Source organism: Pleurodeles waltl, chromosome 12, assembly GCF_031143425.1.
Source record: "Pleurodeles waltl isolate 20211129_DDA chromosome 12, aPleWal1.hap1.20221129, whole genome shotgun sequence".
Taxonomy (NCBI): Eukaryota; Metazoa; Chordata; class Amphibia; order Caudata; family Salamandridae; genus Pleurodeles; species Pleurodeles waltl.
Window position 1 is genome coordinate 22621588 of NC_090451.1, and position 19648 is coordinate 22641235.

General features: G+C 50.5%; 1 protein-coding gene across 1 annotated transcript in view; it reads right to left on the reverse strand.

Annotated features, from left to right (window-relative positions):
• Nucleotides 1–19648, reverse strand: part of KISS1R (KISS1 receptor) — a 283913-nt gene that overhangs the window by 101669 nt on the left and 162596 nt on the right. Inside the window, exon 3 of the mRNA XM_069218456.1 lies at nt 19055–19190. Within this exon, the coding sequence (XP_069074557.1) occupies nt 19055–19190 (136 nt within the window). The remainder of the gene's footprint in view (nt 1–19054; nt 19191–19648) is intronic.

Genomic DNA, 19648 nt, shown 5'->3' on the forward strand with positions numbered 1-19648 from the left:
GTCGGTTCAAACAGATGTTCAGTCGTCCAGGATTGGAGGCCTCTGCAGAAGAAGCCTTATGTGACATCCAACAAGGCACACAAGATGTCCTCCAATATATTACCCGCTTTCGACAGCTAGTGGCTGAGACCACTTGGGTGGAACGAACTCTGGTGACCTTATTCCATAGAGGACTTAAAGAAGAAATCAAAGACGAGTTAGTACACTCCACCCGAGTTGAAGATCTTCGTGGTCTGGTGGATCAGGCTCTTTCCATCGAATCCCGTCTCCAAGAGCGACGTGTAGAGAAGAGAAAGAGTAGAGGATCATCTCAGCCAAGCACTTCACGTGTCTTTATGCATCGTACCGAGGAACCTCGTCCTCCCGCCAGAGACGCCAAAGGCGAACCTATGCAGGTGGATACCACTCGAGGACCACTTTCTGTTAGCGAGCGGGAAGACAGGCGTAGGAAGGGATTATGCCTGTATTGTGGTGTTGCCGGCCACATGCTCCGGACCTGCCCTGTTCGGCCTCAAAGGCCATCGGGAAACGCCACTTCCCGTCCTCTGTAAGAAGGAAGGGGACGGGATCATCAGCTATACCTTACATCAGTTCCTTTAAGGACAATGCCACTACTCTGTTTATGTTACCTGTGACTTTACATTTACCGGACGGCCGTCAAGAGAGAACACTGGCTTTACTTGATTGTAGTGCCAGTGGCATATATATGGACAAGACTTGGGCCATGACTCAACAAATACCAGCACAACCCAAAGAAACCCCAGAACAAGTCCACACAGTGGATGGGTGTAGGAGGCTGGCCTGGTTTGTAGTGAGTACCAAGGGGTACTTACACTCTGCACCAGGTCCAGTCTCCTACATTGGTTGTGCAGCGGTGGGATAAGTACTTGCAACTACTTACCACTTTGTCATTTTGTACTTTTCATAAGAGAATAATATACAAAACAAGTTCAGTGTATGTACACCTAACCATAAAGTTTTGCTTTTCTTCTCTTACTCTATTGCTAAGTGCTGAAAAGTACCTCTAAAACTTTCAAAAAGTTTCTTAAAAGTTGAAAACGTTTTTTTTTCTGTTCCTTAAAAAGTTCTGAAACTTTTTCTTTCTTTTTCTGTCCCTTAAACCTTTTTCTATCATGTCTGGTACAGGTCCTACTCTTGATCTGGCCAGCACTGCTTATGACAACCTTAGCTGGAAAGGTGCAAGGAGTCTCTGCATTGAAAGAGGTTTAGGGGTAGGGAAGAATCCCTCTAGAGAATTGTTGATTAATATGCTCATTGAAAATGATAAGGCCTTAGGTGGCACATCAGGTGAGAGATTAGCAGATGGTTCACACTCTGATTCTGGGGTAGCCGCAGCAAGAGTGTTAGATGGTATCCTTCCCAACCTGCCCCTTAGCAGGCCACCTAGCATCACTGGTACTAATGTGAGCTCTCATCACAGTAGGGGTTTCACTCCAGCAGGCCAGGTTGTTAGAGTGCCATCTGTTAGGGACAGGTCTCCCTCTGTTCATTCACACCATTCTTCTGTGTCTAAGCATGCCCAACCCACCCACCCTGATGACAGAATGTTAGAAAGGGAGCTCAATAGATTGAGAGTGGAAGAGACCAGGGTGAAGCTTAAACAGCAACAGCTGGCTCTAGACAGGGAAACTTTAGACTTAGAAAAAGAAAGGCAGGGGTTGGGGTTTGGACCCATGGTGGCAGCAGCAGTATTACAGATAGTAATCCTGTAAAAGAGCATGATTCTAGGAATCTGCATAAGATAGTTCCCCCTTACAAGGAGTGGGATGACATTAACAAGTGGTTTGCTGCACTTGAGAGGGCCTGTATTGTACAGGGGATCCCTCAAAGGCAGTGGGCTGCTATCCTATGGCTATCTTTCAGTGGAAAGGGTAGGGATAGGCTCCTTACTGTGAAGGAAAGTGATGCCAATAATTTTACAGTTTTAAAGAATGCACTCCTAGATGGTTATGGCTTAACCACTGAACAGTACAGGATCAAGTTCAGAGAAACCAAAAAGGAGTCTTCACAAGACTGGGTAGACTTTGTTGACCATTCAGTGAAGGCCTTGGAGGGGTGGTTACATGGCAGTAAAGTTTCTGACTATGAAAGCCTGTATAACTTAATCCTGAGAGAGCATATTCTGAATAACTGTGTGTCTGATTTGTTACACCAATATCTAGTGGACTCAGATCTGACCTCTCCCCAAGAATTGGGAAAGAAGGCAGACAAATGGGTCAGAACAAGAGTGAACAGAAAAGTTCATACAGGGGGTGACAAGGATGGCAAGAAGAAGGATGGTAAGTCTTCAGACAAGGGTGGAGACAAATCTAAAAATGAGTCTTCATCAGGCCCACAAAAACACTCTGGTGGGGGTGGTGGGTCCAAATCCTCTTCTAATCAAGTAAAGAAACCATGGTGCTATTTATGTAAAGTAAAAGGCCATTGGACAACTGATGCCAGTTGTCCAAAGAAAAGCACCAAGCCTCCCACTACCACAACCCCTACTGCTACACCTAGTGCCCCTAGTAATAGCAGTAGTGGTGGGAGCAAACCTACTAATAGCCAATCCAAGGGAGTAGCTGGGCTCACTTTTGGTAATTTAGTTGGGGTTGGTCTTGTTAGGGAGACCACAGAGGCTGTGTTAGTCTCTGAATGTGCCATTGATTTGGCCACCTTGGTTGCTTGTCCCCTTAATATGGATAAGTACAAGCAACTTCCCCTAATAAATGGTGTTGAGGTTCAGGCCTACAGGGACACAGGTGCCAGTGTTACCATGGTGATAGAGAAACTGGTCCACCCTGAACAACACCTACTTGGTCACCAGTACCAAGTGACTGATGCTCATAACAACACTCTTAGCCACCCCATGGCTGTTGTGAATCTCAACTGGGGGGGGGGTTACTGGTCCAAAGAAAGTTGTGGTTGCCTCAGATTTACCTGTATACTGTCTACTAGGGAACGATTTAGAGACATCAGCTTGGGCAGAAGTGGAGTTGGAGGCTCATGCAGCTATACTGGGCATTCCTGGCCATATTTTTGCTTTGACCAGGGCTCAGGCCAAAAACCAAAAGGACAGGGTGACTTGGATCCTGGAACAATGGACCAATTGCTCCCTAAAGCTAGGGTTAGTAAAGGTAAATCCCTACCTACTATCCCTCCCTCTACAGATGATTCTACTTCTGAGGAAGAAGAATTTCCCCCCTGTGCAGAACCTGCACCAGAGGAGCTGGAAGCAGACACTGCTGAGCTTTTGGGTGGAGGGGGGCCTGCCAGGGAGGAGCTGAGTGTGGCACAGCAGACCTGTCCCACACTAGAGGGTCTAAGACAGCAAGCTGTCAAACAGCAAAATAGGGATGTCAGTGACTCTCACAGAGTTTACTGGGAGGACAACCTCTTGTATACAGAGGCAAGGGACCCAAAACCTGGAGCTGCCAGGAGATTGGTTATTCCCCTGCAATACAGAGAGTTCCTCCTAACTCTAGCCCACGACATTCCCTTGGCTGGACATTTGGGGCAGATGAAAACATGGGACAGGCTTGTCCCCTTGTTTCATTGTCCTAGAATGTCAGAGGACACAAAGGAATTTTGTAAGTCCTGTGTCACCTGTCAAGCCAGTGGCAAAACAGGTGGCACCCCAAAGGCACCCCTTATTCCACTGCCTGTGGTTGGGGTTCCCTTTGAAAGGGTAGGGGTTGACATAGTTGGCCTCCTTGACACTCCTAGTGCTTCAGGCAATAGGTTTATTTTGGTGGTAGTGGACCATGCCACCAGATATCCTGAAGCAATTCCTCTAAGGACCACTACAGCTCCTGCAGTGGCAAAGGCCCTCCTGGGAATCTTTTCCAGGGTGGGCTTCCCAAAAGAGGTGGTATCAGACAGAGGTAGCAACTTTATGTATGCTTACTTAAAGGCCATGTGGAAGGAATGTGGTGTAACATACAAATTCACCACACCCTATCATCCACAAACAAATGGACTGGTTGAGAGGTTTAACAAAACTCTGAAAGGAATGATAATGGGACTCCCTGAAAAACTCCGAAGGAGATGGGATGTCCTGTTACCTTGCCTCCTTTTTGCTTACAGGGAGGTACCCCAGAAAGGAGTGGGCTTCAGCCCCTTTGAACTCCCATTTGGGCACCCTGTAAGAGGTCCTCTAACACTTGTAAAGGAGGGTTGGGAACAACCTTTAAAAGCTCCTAACCAAGACATAGTTGATCCAGAATGGCTGAGTACATGAAAAAGGCCAGCAAAAACCCTCAGGCCTGCCAAGAGCTCCAAAAGCAATGGCATGACCAGAAGGCTGTTCTGATTCAATACCAACCAGGGCAGAAAGTGTGGGTCTTGGAGGCTGTGGCCCCAAGAGCACTCCAGGACAAATGGAGTGGTCCCCACATTATTGTTGAGAAAAAGGGAGAAGTCACCTACTTGGTTGACTTGGGCACTGCCAGGAGTCCCCTTAGGGTGCTCCATGTCAATCGTCTCAAACCCTACTATGACAGGGCTGATCTCACCCTGCTCATGGCAACAGATGAAGGACAGGAAGAAGAGAGTGACCCTCTCCCTGATCTCTTCTCTTCCACAGAACAAGATGCTCTAGTGGAAGGTGTAGTTTTGGCAGATTGTCTTACTGCTGAGCAGAAAGACCACTGCATAAATCTCCTGGGTCAGTTTTCTGAACTCTTTTCTACTGTGCCAGGCACCACTTCTTGGTGTGAGCACACTATAGATACTGGAGACAGCATACCTGTCAAAAGTAAGATCTATAGGCAGCCTGACCATGTCAGAGACTGTATAAAACAAGAGGTTCAGAAAATGCTTGAACTGGGAGTGGTTGAGCACTCGGAAAGTCCATGGGCCTCTCCTGTGGTACTTGTACCAAAGCCTCATTCCAAAGATGGGAAAAGGGAAATGAGATTTTGTGTAGACTACAGAGGTCTCAACCAGGTAACCAAAACTGATGCTCACCCTATACCCAGGGCAGATGAGCTAATAGATACACTGGCATCTGCCAAGTATCTAAGCACCTTTGATTTGACTGGAGGGTATTGGCAGATCAAGTTATCAGAGGATGCTAAAGCAAAAACTGCATTTTCGACTATTGGAGGGCACTACCAATTCACAGTAATGCCCTTTGGTTTGAAAAGCCAGTCTACACCAGTTCAGGGATCCCCAAGCCCTGCTCTGGCACGAAACTGGACAAAGGAAAGGGGAGTGACCACTCCCCTGACCTGCACCTCCCCTGGGAGGTGCCCAGAGCTCCTGAGTGGCAAGTCCAAGAGTCGCGACAAAGTCGAGATTTGGCAGATGCCCAGGAAATGCCAGCTGAGGGTGCAAAGAAGCTGCCACCGGATGGTAGAAGCTGTGGATTCTGCAAGAACGAAGAGGACTAGGAACTTCCCCTTTGGAGGATGGATGTCCCACGTCGTGAAGAAGCTTGCAGAGGTGTTCCCACGCAGAAAGACCGCAAACAAGCCTTGCTAGCTGCAAGGGTGGCGGTTAGGGTTTTTGGATGCTGCTGTGGCGCAGGAGGGACCAGGATGTCGCCAATTGTGTGAGGAGACAGAGGGGGCGCCCAGCAAGACAAGGAGCCCTCTCAGAAGCAAGCAGCACCCGCAGAAGTGCCAGAACAGGCACTACGAAGAAGAGTGAACCGGAGCTCACCCGAAGTCACAAAAGGAGATCCCGCGACGCCAGAGGACAACTCAGGAGGTCGTGCACTGCAGGTTAGAGTGTCGGGGACCCAGGCTTGGCTGTGCACAAAGGAAATCCTGGAAGAGTGCACAGGAGCCGGAGCAGTTGCAAATCATGCGGTACCCAGCAATGCAGTCTAGTGTGGGGAGGCAAGGACTTACCTACACCAAACTTGGACTGAAGAGTCACTGGACTGTGGGAGTCACTTGGACAGAGTTGCTGAGTTCCGGGGACCACGCTCGTCGGGCTGAGAGGGGACCCATAGGACCGGTGATGCAGTTCTTTTGGTGCCTGCGGTTGCAGGGGGAGGATTCCGTCGTCCCACGGGAGATTTCTTCAGAGCTTCTAGTGCAGAGAGGAGGCAGACTACCCCCACAGCATGCACCACCAGGAAAACAGTCGAGAAGTTGGCAGGATCAGCGATACAAGGTTGCAGTAGTCGTCTTTGCTACTTTGTTGCGGTTTTGCAAGCTTCCTGAGCAGTCAGCTGTCGATTCCGTGGCAGAAGGTGAAGAGAGAGATGCAGAGGAACTCTGATAAGCTCTTGCATTCGTTATCTAAAGAATTCCCCAAAGCAGAGACCCTAAATAGCCAGAAAAGGAGGTTTGGCTACCTAGGAAGGAGGATAGGCTAGCAACACAGGTAAGAGCCTATCAGAAGGAGTCTCTGACGTCACCTGCTGGCACTGGCCACTCAGAGCAGTCCAGTGTGCCAGCAGCACCTCTGTTTCCAAGATGGCAGAGGTCTGGAGCACACTGGAGGAGCTCTGGGCACATCCCAGGGGAGGTGCAGGTCAGGGGAGTGGTCACTCCCCTTTCCTTTGTCCAGTTTCGCGCCAGAGCAGGGCTGGGGGATCCCTGCACCGGTGTAGACTGGCTTATGTTGAGATGGGCACCATTTGTGCCCATCAAAGCATTTCCAGAGGCTGGGGGAGGCTACTCCTCCCAAGCCGTGACACCTTTTTCCAAAGGGAGAGGGTGTAACACCCTCTCTCTGAGGAAGTCCTTTGTTCTGCCTTCCTGGGCCAAGCCTGGCTGGACCCCAGGAGGGCAGAAACCTGTCTGAGGGGTTGGCAGCAGCAGCAGCTGCAGTGAAACCTCCGGAAAAGCAGTTTGGCAGTACCAGGGTCTGTGCTAGAGACTCGGGGGATCATGGAATTGTCTCCCCAATGCCAGAATGACATTGGGGTGACAATTCCATGATCTTGGACATGTTACATGGCCATGTTCGGAGTTACCATTGTGACGCTGTACATAGGTAGTGACTTATGTATAGTGCACGCGTGTAATGGTGTCCCCGCACTCACAAAGTCTGGGGAATTTGCCCTGAACAATGTGGGGGCACCATGGCTAGTGCCAGGGTGCCCACACACTTAGTAACTTAGCACCCAACCTTTACCAGGTAAAGGTTAGACATATAGGTGACTTATAAGTTACTTAAGTGCAGTGGTAAATGGCTGTGAAATAACGTGGACATTATTTCACTCGGGCTGCAGTGGCAGGCCTGTGTAAGAATTGTCAGAGCTCCCTATGGGTGGCAAAAGAAATGCTGCAGCCCATAGGGATCTCCTGGAACCCCAATATCCTGGGTACCTCAGTACCATATACTAGGGAATTATAAGGGTGTTCCAGTATGCCAATGTGAATTGGTGAAATTGGTCACTAGCCTGTTAGTGACAATTTGGAAAGCAAAGAGAGAGCATAACCACTGAGGTTCTGGTTAGCAGAGCCTCAGTGAGACAGTTAGTCATCACACAGGGAACACATACAGGGCACACTTATGAGCACTGGGGCCCTGGCTGGCAGGGTCCCAGTGACACATACAACTAAAACAACATATACACAGTGAAATATGGGGGTAACATGCCAGGCAAGATGGTACTTTCCTACAATAGGTCTTTAATATCCTCTGGTCCAGTTGATACCACCACCATGACACTGAGTTTACTATTTGGAAACCATCAAGAACACATCTCTTTTGATCTAATATCATCCTCCTGCCTTACTATCATTTTGGGAATTCCGTGGTTCATAAGACATAACCCTTATGTAAATTGGGAAATCCGGACTATTTCCTTGTCCTCCCAGTTTTGTCATGAGAACTGCTTTGCTTCAGACACTTATTGGTCACCCAAGAGGTTGATGCCTACTGAAAGTATTACTGGATGTTCCATCAATACAGTTCAAGGAGTTCCCGATTACTATCTAGAATTTCAAGATGTGTTTCAAAAACCAACCAGACCTGTGTTACCCCCACATTGAGATTACGATTGTGCTATTCCCTTGGAACCCGGAGCTATCGTTCCCCTTGGGAGGATGTATTCACTCACTGAACCTGAAAGAGAAGTACTAAAGGAATATCTGCAAGAAAACGTACATAGCGGTCTTATTGTACCATCGTCCTCTCCGGCTGGGGCTCCTCTCTTTTTTGTACCCAAGAAGTCAAAGGATCTTCGTCCCTGCCTGGATTTTCGCAGGCTAAATAAAATAACTATAAAGGACCGTTATCCTTTGCCCCTCATCAAAGATATACTAGAGGCAGTCAGAGGGGCTCAACGATTTACCAAACTGGATCTCGTGGAGCGTATTAAAGAAGGAGACGAGTGGAAGACCGCTTTCCGGACCCCATTTGGTCATTATGAGTACAGAGTTATGCCTTTTGGTCTTACTAATGCCCCCTCCATTTTCCAAAGATTTATGGATTCTGTATTCTCTGATCTCTTGAACCATACGGTCGTCATCTATTTAGACAATATCCTTATTTATTCTAAACGTCCTGAACTTCATTCCTCTCACGTTAAACAGGTCCTCCAAAGACTCCGGGAACATCAACTGTCCTGTAAACCCGAAAAGTGTGAGTTTGACAAGACTGAAGTCAAATATTTGGGATATCACCTTAGTCCCACTGGCATAGCTATGGACCAAGAAAAGGTATAAGCCATTCTAGACTGTCCTTCTCCTTCCTCTATTAAGGAAACACAATGTTTTCTAGGATTGGCTAATTTTTATCAGCAGTTTATCTTGGACTTTGCAGAACAAACCATCCACATAACACAAACATTAAAAAAGGAAAATCTAAAGAAAGGCTTCGCCTGGACCAGGGCGGCTGAACAAGCTTTTCAGAGTCTAAAAAAGGCCTTCACTCAGGCACCGATATTGAGGCACCCAGATACCAACAAACAATTTATTGTTGTTAGAGATGCTTCCGAAAGAGCCATCGGAGCTGCCTTACTCCAACAGCAAGAAGATGACGGTCTTGAACATCCTGTGTTCTATTTGTCCCATGTACTTTCGGCGTCAGAACAACATTACTCAGTACTTGAAAGGGAGTTGTTAGCCCTGAAAACAGCCTGCTTTGAGTGGAGACAGTTTCTTATGGGTTCCAAGGAGCCCTTCGAGGTACGAACAGATCATCGCAATCTACAATGTTTGCGTAACTGTTTATGCCAGAACAGTCGTCAGGCTCGTTGGGCCTTCTTCTTCAGTCAGTATGACTTTTATGTCACCTATATTCCTGGATCCCAAAACATTCTGGCTGATGCTCTATCTCGCCGTTATCCAGATTGTACTTCTACCCCATCACAGTATCTTCTTGAGCCCAGTAAAATCATCGGAGTAGCTCAGTCTTTCCTGGATGAGGTACAACTGGAATACTCCAATCTGACTGATCAAGAAGTAAAGAAACTGAACATATGTAAGCTGCAAGGATATTATTATTATAAGAACTTGTTGTTTCCTTACTAATGGAGTAAGAAAAAAGGCACTACAAATGTGCCATGATTCGCCGGTCGCTGGTCAGAGAGGCATTAAGGCCACACAAGAACTACTCTTGCGATCTTTCTGGTGGCCTACCTGGAAATCAGATGTCGAAAGATACGTTCAGGCTTGTCCCATATGTGCTCAAGTAAAGATTCCACGTACCAGACCTGCAGGATTACTACAACCATTACCTGTTCCACCGGCTCCCTGGCACACCATTTCTACTGATTTTATGTGTTCATTACCTCCATTAGCAGGAAACTGGGTTATCATGGTCACCATAGATTCTTTTACTAAGATGGCTCACTTCACTGCTCTGAAAAAACTACCCAATTCCCAAGAACTAAGTCAGATATTTATCCAACATATTTTCCGTCTCCATGGACTTCCACACAGCATTGTATCTGACAGGGGACCGCAATACATCTCCCGGTTTTGGAAACATTTTTGTAAGACACTGAATATCAACTTAGCACTCTCATTGGGTTTCCATCCTCAAACCAATGGACAGACTGAGCGTCTCAACCAAGGATTGGAGCAGTACCTTCGCTGCTTTTGTAATTCCATTCAGAGCAACTAGAACACTTATCTCCCTATTGCTGAATTCTCCTACAATAACTCTGTCCATAGTGCCTCCAAGGTCACTCCTTTTTTCTGTTCTTATGGCTATCATCCTACCTCTTTTCCTACTACTCCTCAGTCTACCTCTTCTCTTCCTGCTGTTACTTCATTCTCCAGACGACTTTTACAGATTCATAGATTGATTCGCTCTAACTTGTTGAACACCAAGAGATTCATGAAGAGAATAGCAGACAAGAAACGGAGGGATGCTCCAGAATATCACCTTCAGGCTAAAGTCTGGCTTTCATCTACATTTTTACCTTTACACCTTTCTCAGAATAAGTTCACACCTCGTTACTATGGTCCTTTCCGAATCATTCAGCTGATCAATCCCGTCACTGTCCGTCTTCACTTGCCTCGTACCTGGAGGATTCACCCGGTGTAAGGAAATGCCTCCTTGGCATGGTTACCCCCTGACTTTTTGCCTTTGCTGATGCTATGTTTTGATTTGAAAGTGTGCTGAGGCCTGCTAACCAGGCCCCAGCACCAGTGTTCTTTCCCTAACCTGTACTTTTGTTTACACAATTGGCACACCCTGGCATCCAGGTAAGGCCCTTGTAACTGGTACCCCTGGTACCAAGGGCCCTATTGCCAGGGAAGGTCTCTAAGGGCTGCAGCATATCTTATGCCACCCTGGGGACCCCTCACTCAGCACAGACACACTGCTTGCCAGCTTGTGTGTGCTGGTGAGGACAAAACGAGTAAGTCGACATGGCACTCCCCTCAGGGTGCCATGCCAACCCCACACTGCCTATGAAGTATAGATAAGTCACCCCTCTAGCAGGCCTTACAGCCCTAAGGCAGGGTGCACTATACCATAGGTGAGGGCACCAGTGCATGAGCACTGTGCCCCTACAGTGTCTAAGCAAAACCTTAGACATTGTAAGTGCAGGGTAGCCATAAGAGTATATGGTCTAGGAGTCTGTCAAACACGGACTCCACAGCTCCATAATGGCTACACTGAAAACTGGGAAGTTTGGTATCAAACTTCTCAGCACAATAAAAGCACACTGATGCCAGTGTACATTTTATTGTAAACTACACCCCAGAGGGCACCTTAGAGGTGCCCCCTGAAACCTTAACCGACTACCAGTGTAGGCTGACTAGTTTCAGCACCCTGCCACACACCGGACATGTTGCTGGCCACATGGGGAGAGTGCCTTTCTCACTCTGTGGCTAGTAACAAAGCCTGTACTGGGTGGAGGTGCTTCTCACCTCCCCCTGCAGGAACTGTAACACCTGGCGGTGAGACTTGCAACACTGCACCCGGTGACCCCGACTCGACTGGTGGAGAACCAACACCTCAGGGAGGACCCTCCGGCGACTCCGAGTCCGTGAGTAACCAAAGTTGTCCCCCCTGAGCCCCCACAGCGACGCCTGCAGAGGGAATCCCGAGGCTCCCCCTGACCGCGACTGCCTGAACCTAAAGTCCAGACGGCTGGAAAAGACCCTGCACCCGCAGCCCCCAGCACCTGAAGGAACAGAACTTCTGTGCAGGAGTGACCCCCCAGGAGGCCCTCTCCCTTGCCCAGGTGGTGGCTACCCCGAGGAGCCCCCCCCCCCTTGCCTGCCTGCAACGCTGAAGAGATCCCTTGATCTCTCATTGAAAACCATTGGAAACCCGACGCGTGTTTGCACACTGCACCCGGCCGCCCCCGCGCTGCTGAGGGTGTACTTTTTGTGCTGACTTGTGTCCCCCCCGGTGCCCTACAAAACCCCCCTGGTCTGCCCTCCAAAGACGCGGGTACTTACCTGCTGGCAGACCGGAACCGGGGCACCCCCTTCTCTCCATTGAAGCCTATGTGGTTTGGGCACCTCTTTGACCTTTGCACCTGACTGGCCCTGAGCTGCTGGTGTGATAACTTTGGGGTTGCTCTGAACCCCCAACGGTGGGCTACCTTGGACCCAAAACTGAAACCTGTAAGTGACTTACTTACCTGTTAAAACTAACATTACTTTACCTCCCCCAGGAACTGTGAAAATTGCACTGTGTCCACTTTTAAAACAGCTTATTGTGTTTTATGTAAAAAGTATACATGCTAATGTAATGATTCAAAGTTCCTAAAGTACTTACCTGCAATACCTTTCAAATGAGATATTACATGTAGAATTTGAACCTGTGGTTCTTAAAATAAACTAAGAAAATATATTTTTCTATAACAAAACCTATTGGCTGGATTTGTCTCTGAGTGTGTGTTCCTCATTTATTGCCTGTGTGTATGTACAACAAATGCTTAACACTACTCCTTTGATAAGCCTACTGCTCGACCACACTACCACAAAATAGAGCATTAGTATTATCTCTTTTTGCCACTATCTTACCTCTAAGGGGAACCCTTGGACTCTGTGCATACTATTCCTTACTTTGAAATAGTGCATACAGAGGCAACTTCCTACACCCGGTCTTTCATGTTTCTCAGCTAAAACCCTATGTACCTGATCCTTACTCTCGTCAGTTTCCCTGTCCTCCTCCTGTGTTAGTGGATGATGTAGCTGAATATGAGGTACAGGAGATTTGTGATTCTTGTATCTTTCACAAATGTCTTCAGTACTTGATTCATTGGAAGGGTTATCCTCTCAGTGAATGTTCTTGGGAAGATGCATCTTCTGTTCACGCACCTCTTCTGATTCGTCATTTTCACTGCTTGTTTCCGCACAAACCTGGGCCTTCGGAGGGGGGGGCCTACTGTTGTGCCGCTGCTCGCCACATGAGCCGAACATTCGGCTCCGGCTGCAACACGTGTTTCCCAGACGCGGCACCCCCCAAGTCTGCTGTGTGCTTTCCGAGGCCCCAAATTGGGCATGGGGCCTCGCTCTTTTGCTGTGGCGTTTTCAGGCATTTCTGACCCCCACTCACCTGTTCTTTTCTTCTCTTTTTTCTTTCCTTGGACATCTGGTTGTGCCTTCCTTTATGTTTTTCCCCCTTCCCATGTTACATTTCTCTTCCCAGCATTCCTTGTTCCCAATTCTCTATGGTTCCTAGTCCATTCTGTTCTATGTGCTTTTCCCTATCTAAGATGGTGTCCTTTTACTTCCTGTTGGTCGTTTCATGTTTGTTGGTATTTAAGGGCTGTGATTCTCTCTCCTTGCGCTGCAACACTTTCTGTTTGGATGGTGTCTTCGCTCCGGCTTCCTCGTATTCTTGTGCTGGTTCTCAACAGTTCGGAATACTTTTTCCTGTATTTGCTCTTGTTGATATCTCTTCCTTTTTTGTTCCTGTTTAGGAACATATCCTTGTGGAGGTTTTTTCCCCTTTCGGGTTTTTTAACCTCTGGCGCTACTTCTGAGGGACACGGCCTACACTTGGCGTACCCATTGCCTGCAGCACCGTGGCTACCAGAAAGAGTCGCCCCTACTTGGGCCAAGGCCGAACATTCAAGAACAGGATCCATGCCACTCGCTCTGCGGCCTCCAGGGTAAAGCAGCACATAAGTCGTGACATAGGGGTCCTCGGGATTCCCTCTGCAGGCGTCGTCGTGGAAGGGTCAACCCAGGCAGGGCACTTGCTCGCAATTGCCTGGGGACCCTTTGTTGCTGGATGGACCTCCTGGAAACAGGTCTTGGGTGTCGGGTGCACAGGGGTGAAGACTCACGCATCCGGAGTGAGGTGGGAGTCCTTGGTTATAGATTTTCTTTAGACAGAGACGCTGTCCTCAGGAGTTCTTGGTCCTTTTGGGTGCAGGGCAGTCCTCTGAAGTTGAGCAGAGGTCGCTGGTCCCGCTGGACGCATCACTGTACATTTTCAGGTTCTTTGAAGCAGGAGACAGGCCGGTAGGGCTGGGGCCAAAGCAGTTGCCTTCTTCCTTCTTCTCTGCTGGGGGTTTGCAGCTTAGCAGTCCTTCTTCTTCTTGTAGGTCGACAGGAACCTGGTGAGCTGGGCTCAGGGAGGCCCTTAAATCCTAGATGTAGGGGTGTTTTAGGGGTCAGAGGGCAGTAGCCAAAGGCTACTGTCCCTGAGGGGGCCTACACCCTTCTTGTGCCTTCTCCCTTTGGGAAGAGGGGCACAAACCTAATCCTACTGGTCCCTGTCCTCCAAGCCAAGATGGAGGATTCTGCAGGAAGGGGGTCACCTCAGCTCTGGACATCTTAGTGGTGGTCCTGACAGGGGTGGTCACTTCTCCCTGTTTTCCCAAATTTTCCCACCGGGCTTGCCCCCAAAAGTGGGGCTTTGTCCGGGTGGTGGACATCTCCACTATCTGTAGTGCCCTGAGGCACTATAATCCTAGGTTTGAGCCTTTGAGGCTCACCGCCAGGTGTTACAGTTCCTGCAGGGGGAGGTCAGAAGCACCTCCACCCAGGACAGGCTTTGTTTCTGACCACAGAGTGCACAAAGACACTCACCCCCATGTGGTTAGAAACTTGTCTGAAAGTGGCAGGCTGGCACAGACTGGTAAGTCCTACACTAGCAGTTCCGCTAACATACAGGAGGCATCTCTGAGATGCCCTCTGTCTGCATTTTTCAATAAATCCCACACTGGCATCAGTGAGGGTTTATTGTGCTGAGAAGTTTGATAGCAAACTTCCCAGTATTCAGTGTAGCCATTATGGGGCTCTGGAGTTCGTAATGACAAACTCCCAGACCATATACTCAATTCACTACATTGCACTTACAATGTCTAAGAATGGACTTAGACACTGTAAGGGCATATTGCTCATGCAGCTATGCCCTCACCTGTGGTATAGTGTACCCTGCCTTAGGGCTGTAAGGCCTGCTAGAGGGGTGACTTACCTATGCCGCAGGCAGTGGTTTGCCGTCATGGCACCCTGAGGGAAGTCCCATGTCGACTTTGTCTTTTTCTCCCCACCAGCACACACAGACTGCAAGGCAGTGTACATGTGCTGGGTGAGGGGGTCCCCAGGGTGGCATAATACATGCTGCAGCCCTTAGAGACCTGTCCTGGCCACAGGGCCCTTGGTACCATGGGTACCTTTTACAAGGGACCTAACTGTGTGCTAGGGCTGAGCCAATTTTCGAAACAAACATACAGTTTTTAGGAAAGAACAGGGGCTGAGGCCTGGTTACCAGGATCCCAGCACACTTTCAATCAAAGTTGGCATCAGCACTAGGCAAAAGGTGGGGGGTAGCCATCCCAACAGTGGCACTTTCCTACACTTGCCCAGAGACAAACTTCAGAAAGGGATGAACAACAGAAGGGCATATGCGGTCAAGGGGCAGATGGGCATGACCAGAGTCTAGTAACAAGACCAGAGCTAGGAGGCAGCAGAGTATGCCTTCACTCAAGTAGGAGAAAGATGTGCGCAGCTTAAGAACATAAGCGGAAGCCTATAGTGTATAGAAGGGGATGCCTGGAGTCTGGAAACAACAGGCCTTGCCCACAAACAGCAGACAACATCTCCAGAGTTTACGACCAGGAGGGGAATGCACAGAGTCATGAAACAGCAGGACATGTCTCAGCTGAACAGCAAACAGACATGTGCACAGTCTAGGCATACAAGAAGAAGAGGAGAGTCCTTGGACAGAAGGAGATGTCGAGAGAGTGCATGGCCACAGTCAGGCAGCAGCTTCACATGTCCACAGTCTAGGAGGAGAACAGCATGCAGGGAGTCACAGAGCAGTGGAGCAGGCGTCAGTGAAACAGCAGAAAGACATGAGCACATCCTAGGAACAGAATGGCAATGCACGAGTCTATGAGCAGAAGTGGATGCCTTGAGCATAACAAGAGAAAGACATACCCACAGTCAAACAGCAGAAAAGCATTTTGAGACTATATGCCCAGAGGTAAAAGGCAGAGGGTGTGTCCAGAGTCAAACAGCAGAACAGTATGCATAGCACCAAGGAACAGAAGGGCATGATCAGAGCTGAGGAACAGAAGGGCATGATCAGAGCTGAGGAACAGAAGGGGATGACCAGAGCTGAGGAACAGAAGGGGATAACCAGAGCTGAGGAACAGAATAGCATGACCAGAGCTGAGGAACAGATGGGGATGACCAGAGCTGAGGAACAGAAGGGGGTGACCAGAGCTGAGGAACAGATGGGGATGACCAGAGCTGAGGAACAGGAGAGCATGACCAGAGCTGAGGAACAGAAGGGGATGACCAGAGCTGAGGAACAGAAGGGGATGACCAGAGCTGAGGAACAGAAGAGCATGACCAGAGCTGAGGAACAGAAGGGCATGACCAGAGCTGAGGAACAGAAGGGGATGACCAGAGCTGAGGAACAGAAGGGGATGACCAGAGCTGAGGAACAGAAGAGCATGACCAGAGCTGAGGAACAGAAGGGGATGACCAGAGCTGAGGAACAGAAGAGCATGACCAGAGCTGAGGAACAGAAGAGCATGACCAGAGCTGAGGAACAGAAGGGGATGACCAGAGCTGAGGAACAGAAGGGGATGGCCAGAGCTGAGGAACAGAAGAGCATGACCAGAGCTGAGGAACAGAAGGGGATGATCAGAGCTGAGGAACAGAAGGGCATGACCAGAGCTGAGGAACAGAAGGGGATGACCAGAGCTGAGGAACAGAAGGGGATGACCAGAGCTGAGGAACAGAAGAGCATGACCAGAGCTGAGGAACAGAAGGGGATGACCAGAGCTGAGGAACAGAAGGGGATGACCAGAGCTGAGGAACAGAAGAGCATGACCAGAGCTGAGGAACAGAAGAGCATGACCAGAGCTGAGGAACAGAAGGGGATGACCAGAGCTGAGGAACAGAAGGGGATGACCAGAGCTGAGGAACAGAAGAGCATGACCAGAGCTGAGGAACAGATGGGGATGACCAGAGCTGAGGAACAGAAAGGGATGACCAGAGCTGAGGAACAGAAGGGGGTGACCAGAGTTGAGGAACAGAAGAGCATGACCAGAGCTGAGGAACAGAAGGGGATGACCAGAGCTGAGGAACAGAAGAACATGACCAGAGCTGAGGAACAGAAGGGGATGACCAGAGCTGAGGAACAGAAGGGGATGACCAGAGCTGAGGAACAGAAGAGCATGACCAGAGCTGAGGAACAGAAGGGGATGACCAGAGCTGAGGAACAGAAGAGCATGACCAGAGGTGAGGAACAGATGGGGATGACCATAGCTGAGGAACAGAAGGGGGTGACCAGAGCTGAGGAACAGCTCCTGGGTAAGGGGGTGCTGTTTCGGAGAGGACGAGTTTCCTTAGCAGGATGATGTACTGCCCTCAATGGTGGCAGGGCAGGACTTAAGAGTCGATCATGCTAGCACAATCCTTTGGGTAGAATTTGCTGCCATTTTGCTCCATTGTGCGCTATTCAGATCACCAGGTTTGACCCACAATCTGTTGTCACTGATACCCAGAAAGCTTTCTGCAGGCTGTGGATGTCCAACGTGCCCCTTTACCCGGGAGACTGCCCCACCCTTTTTGATAGCATTTCAGCCAACAACCTGTTGAGGTGGTACAATTGTGGGGGGTACAAGAGAGCTTGCCTTCTGGCCACCTTCCTGACACGAAGGAAGCCTTCCTGCAGGCAGACCTGCCCCATCTCACGGGACCCGACGGTGTGTTTCTGTGCCTCAGGGGCCCTTTATGGAGACCTGGCAGGGCTCACCTCGAGCGAAGCAGGTGTTACTCACCCTAACACCCCAAAACCCCTCTGAGCCGCAGCTGACCACGGGCGGAAGTGTCTTGTACTATCTGGCTTCTGGACCCGGCCCTGAGCAGGTGGCCCACGCAGGCCTTGCAGGTCCCCATCACAGATGTTTTCAGGGGTTCTCCCTCCCTATGAGCCCCCCTCCGAGGTCCTCGTGGGGGGCGGGAGCGCGTCGCGTGCGCCACTTCCACGGGCACTAATGGGCGCCCAGCCCGTGCCTCGTCCTTCACCGGCTCTGATTGCTAATTGTTAATTTCTTTCTGGGAATAATTCTGACTTAAAGCCGAGCCGGCCCACTGCCCTCTTCAGAGGCTAAATCAGGGCCTGGGAGAGCTCTTATAGACCCCTGATTAATGAGGCGCGGGGGATGTGCGCGTGGAGAGGGGAGGAAGGGGGCAAAAAAGCAAAACAAACCCGGGAGGGAGAAATGATCAAGTGGGCGCAGGTGGTGCGAGAAAGGGGAGGGTGAGGGATGGGGGGGTGGGAGGGCAGAAACAGGTGGAGAGGCAGATGAGAAGCAAGAGGGCGCGGGGGCAGGGGCAGAGAGATGGGGTAAACGGAGAATACAGTAACCGAGGCAAGGGCGAGAGACAGCAACGCCCCGCGGATGAGGAAGAGAGGGGCTGGGAAGACGGACTGCAGCGAATGGGATGGAAGGGAGTGAGGGATGCAAGGGAGTGAGGGATGGGGATGGGGACGGGGGGGGGTGCACAGGTGAGAGAGGGAGGAGGCGGATGAGAAGCAAGAGGGCGCGGGGGCAGGGGCAGAGAGATGGGGTAAACGGAGAATACAGTAACCGAGGCAAGGGCGAGAGACAGCAACGCCCCGCGGATGAGGAAGAGAGGGGCTGGGAAGACGGACTGCAGCGAATGGGATGGAAGGGAGTGAGGGATGCAAGGGAGTGAGGGATGGGGATGGGGACGGGGGGGGGTGCACAGGTGAGAGAGGGAGGAGGCGGATGAGAAGCAAGAGGGCGCAGGGGCAGAGAGATGGGGTAAACGGAGAATACAGTAACCGAGGCAAGGGCGAGAGACAGCAACGCCCCGCGGATGAGGAAGAGAGGGGCTGGGAAGACGGACTGCAGCGAATGGGATGGAAGGGAGTGAGGGATGCAAGGGAGTGAGGGATGGGGACGGGGTGGGTGCACAGGTGAGAGAGGGAGGAGGCGGATGAGAAGCAAGAGGGCGCGGGGGCAGGGGCAGAGAGATGGGGTAAACGGAGAATACAGTAACCGAGGCAAGGGCGAGAGACAGTAATGCCCCGCGGATGCGCCAGGGAGGGGCTGGGAAGACGGACTGCAGTGAATGGGATGGAAGGGAGTGAGGGATGGGGACGGGGTGGGTGCACAGGTGGGAGAGGGAGGAGGCGGGGCAGGCGTCGAGACGCCCCAGGCCACCCCAGGGCCCATCCTTACCGATCCAGATGCCCAGGCTGACGGCGGCCGCCACCCGGGGGGTGCGCTGCCGCAGGGAGCGCAGAGGGAAGACGGTCACGTACCAGCGGTCCACGCTCATGGCGGTCAGCGTCACACAGGTGGCCTGCACCGACACCTGCGGGGAGAAGAGCGGGTTAGATGGTCCCTCTGCAGGAGACTGCAGGCTGCCTCAAAGACTGAGCATCAGCAGCGCCTACAGGAGCGCGCCTGGCGGCTGACCACAGACCTCCCTCGAAGACTGACCATCAGCAGCGCCTACAGGAGCGCTCCTGCCACCTGACCACAGACCTCCCTCAAAGACTGAGCATCAGCAGTGCCTACAGGAGCGCGCCTTCCAGCTGACCACAAACCTCCCTCGAAGATCATCCCTCAATACCTCCTACAGGAGCGAGCCTGCCAGCTGACCACAAAACTCCCTTGAAGATCCCCTCGCAGCAACCTCTACAAGAGCAAGCCTTCCAGCTGACCAGAAACCTCCCTCGAAGATCATCCCTCAATAACCCCTACAGGAGCGAGCCTGCCAGCTGACCACAGACCCCCCTCAAAGACTGAGCATCAGCAGCGCCTACAGGA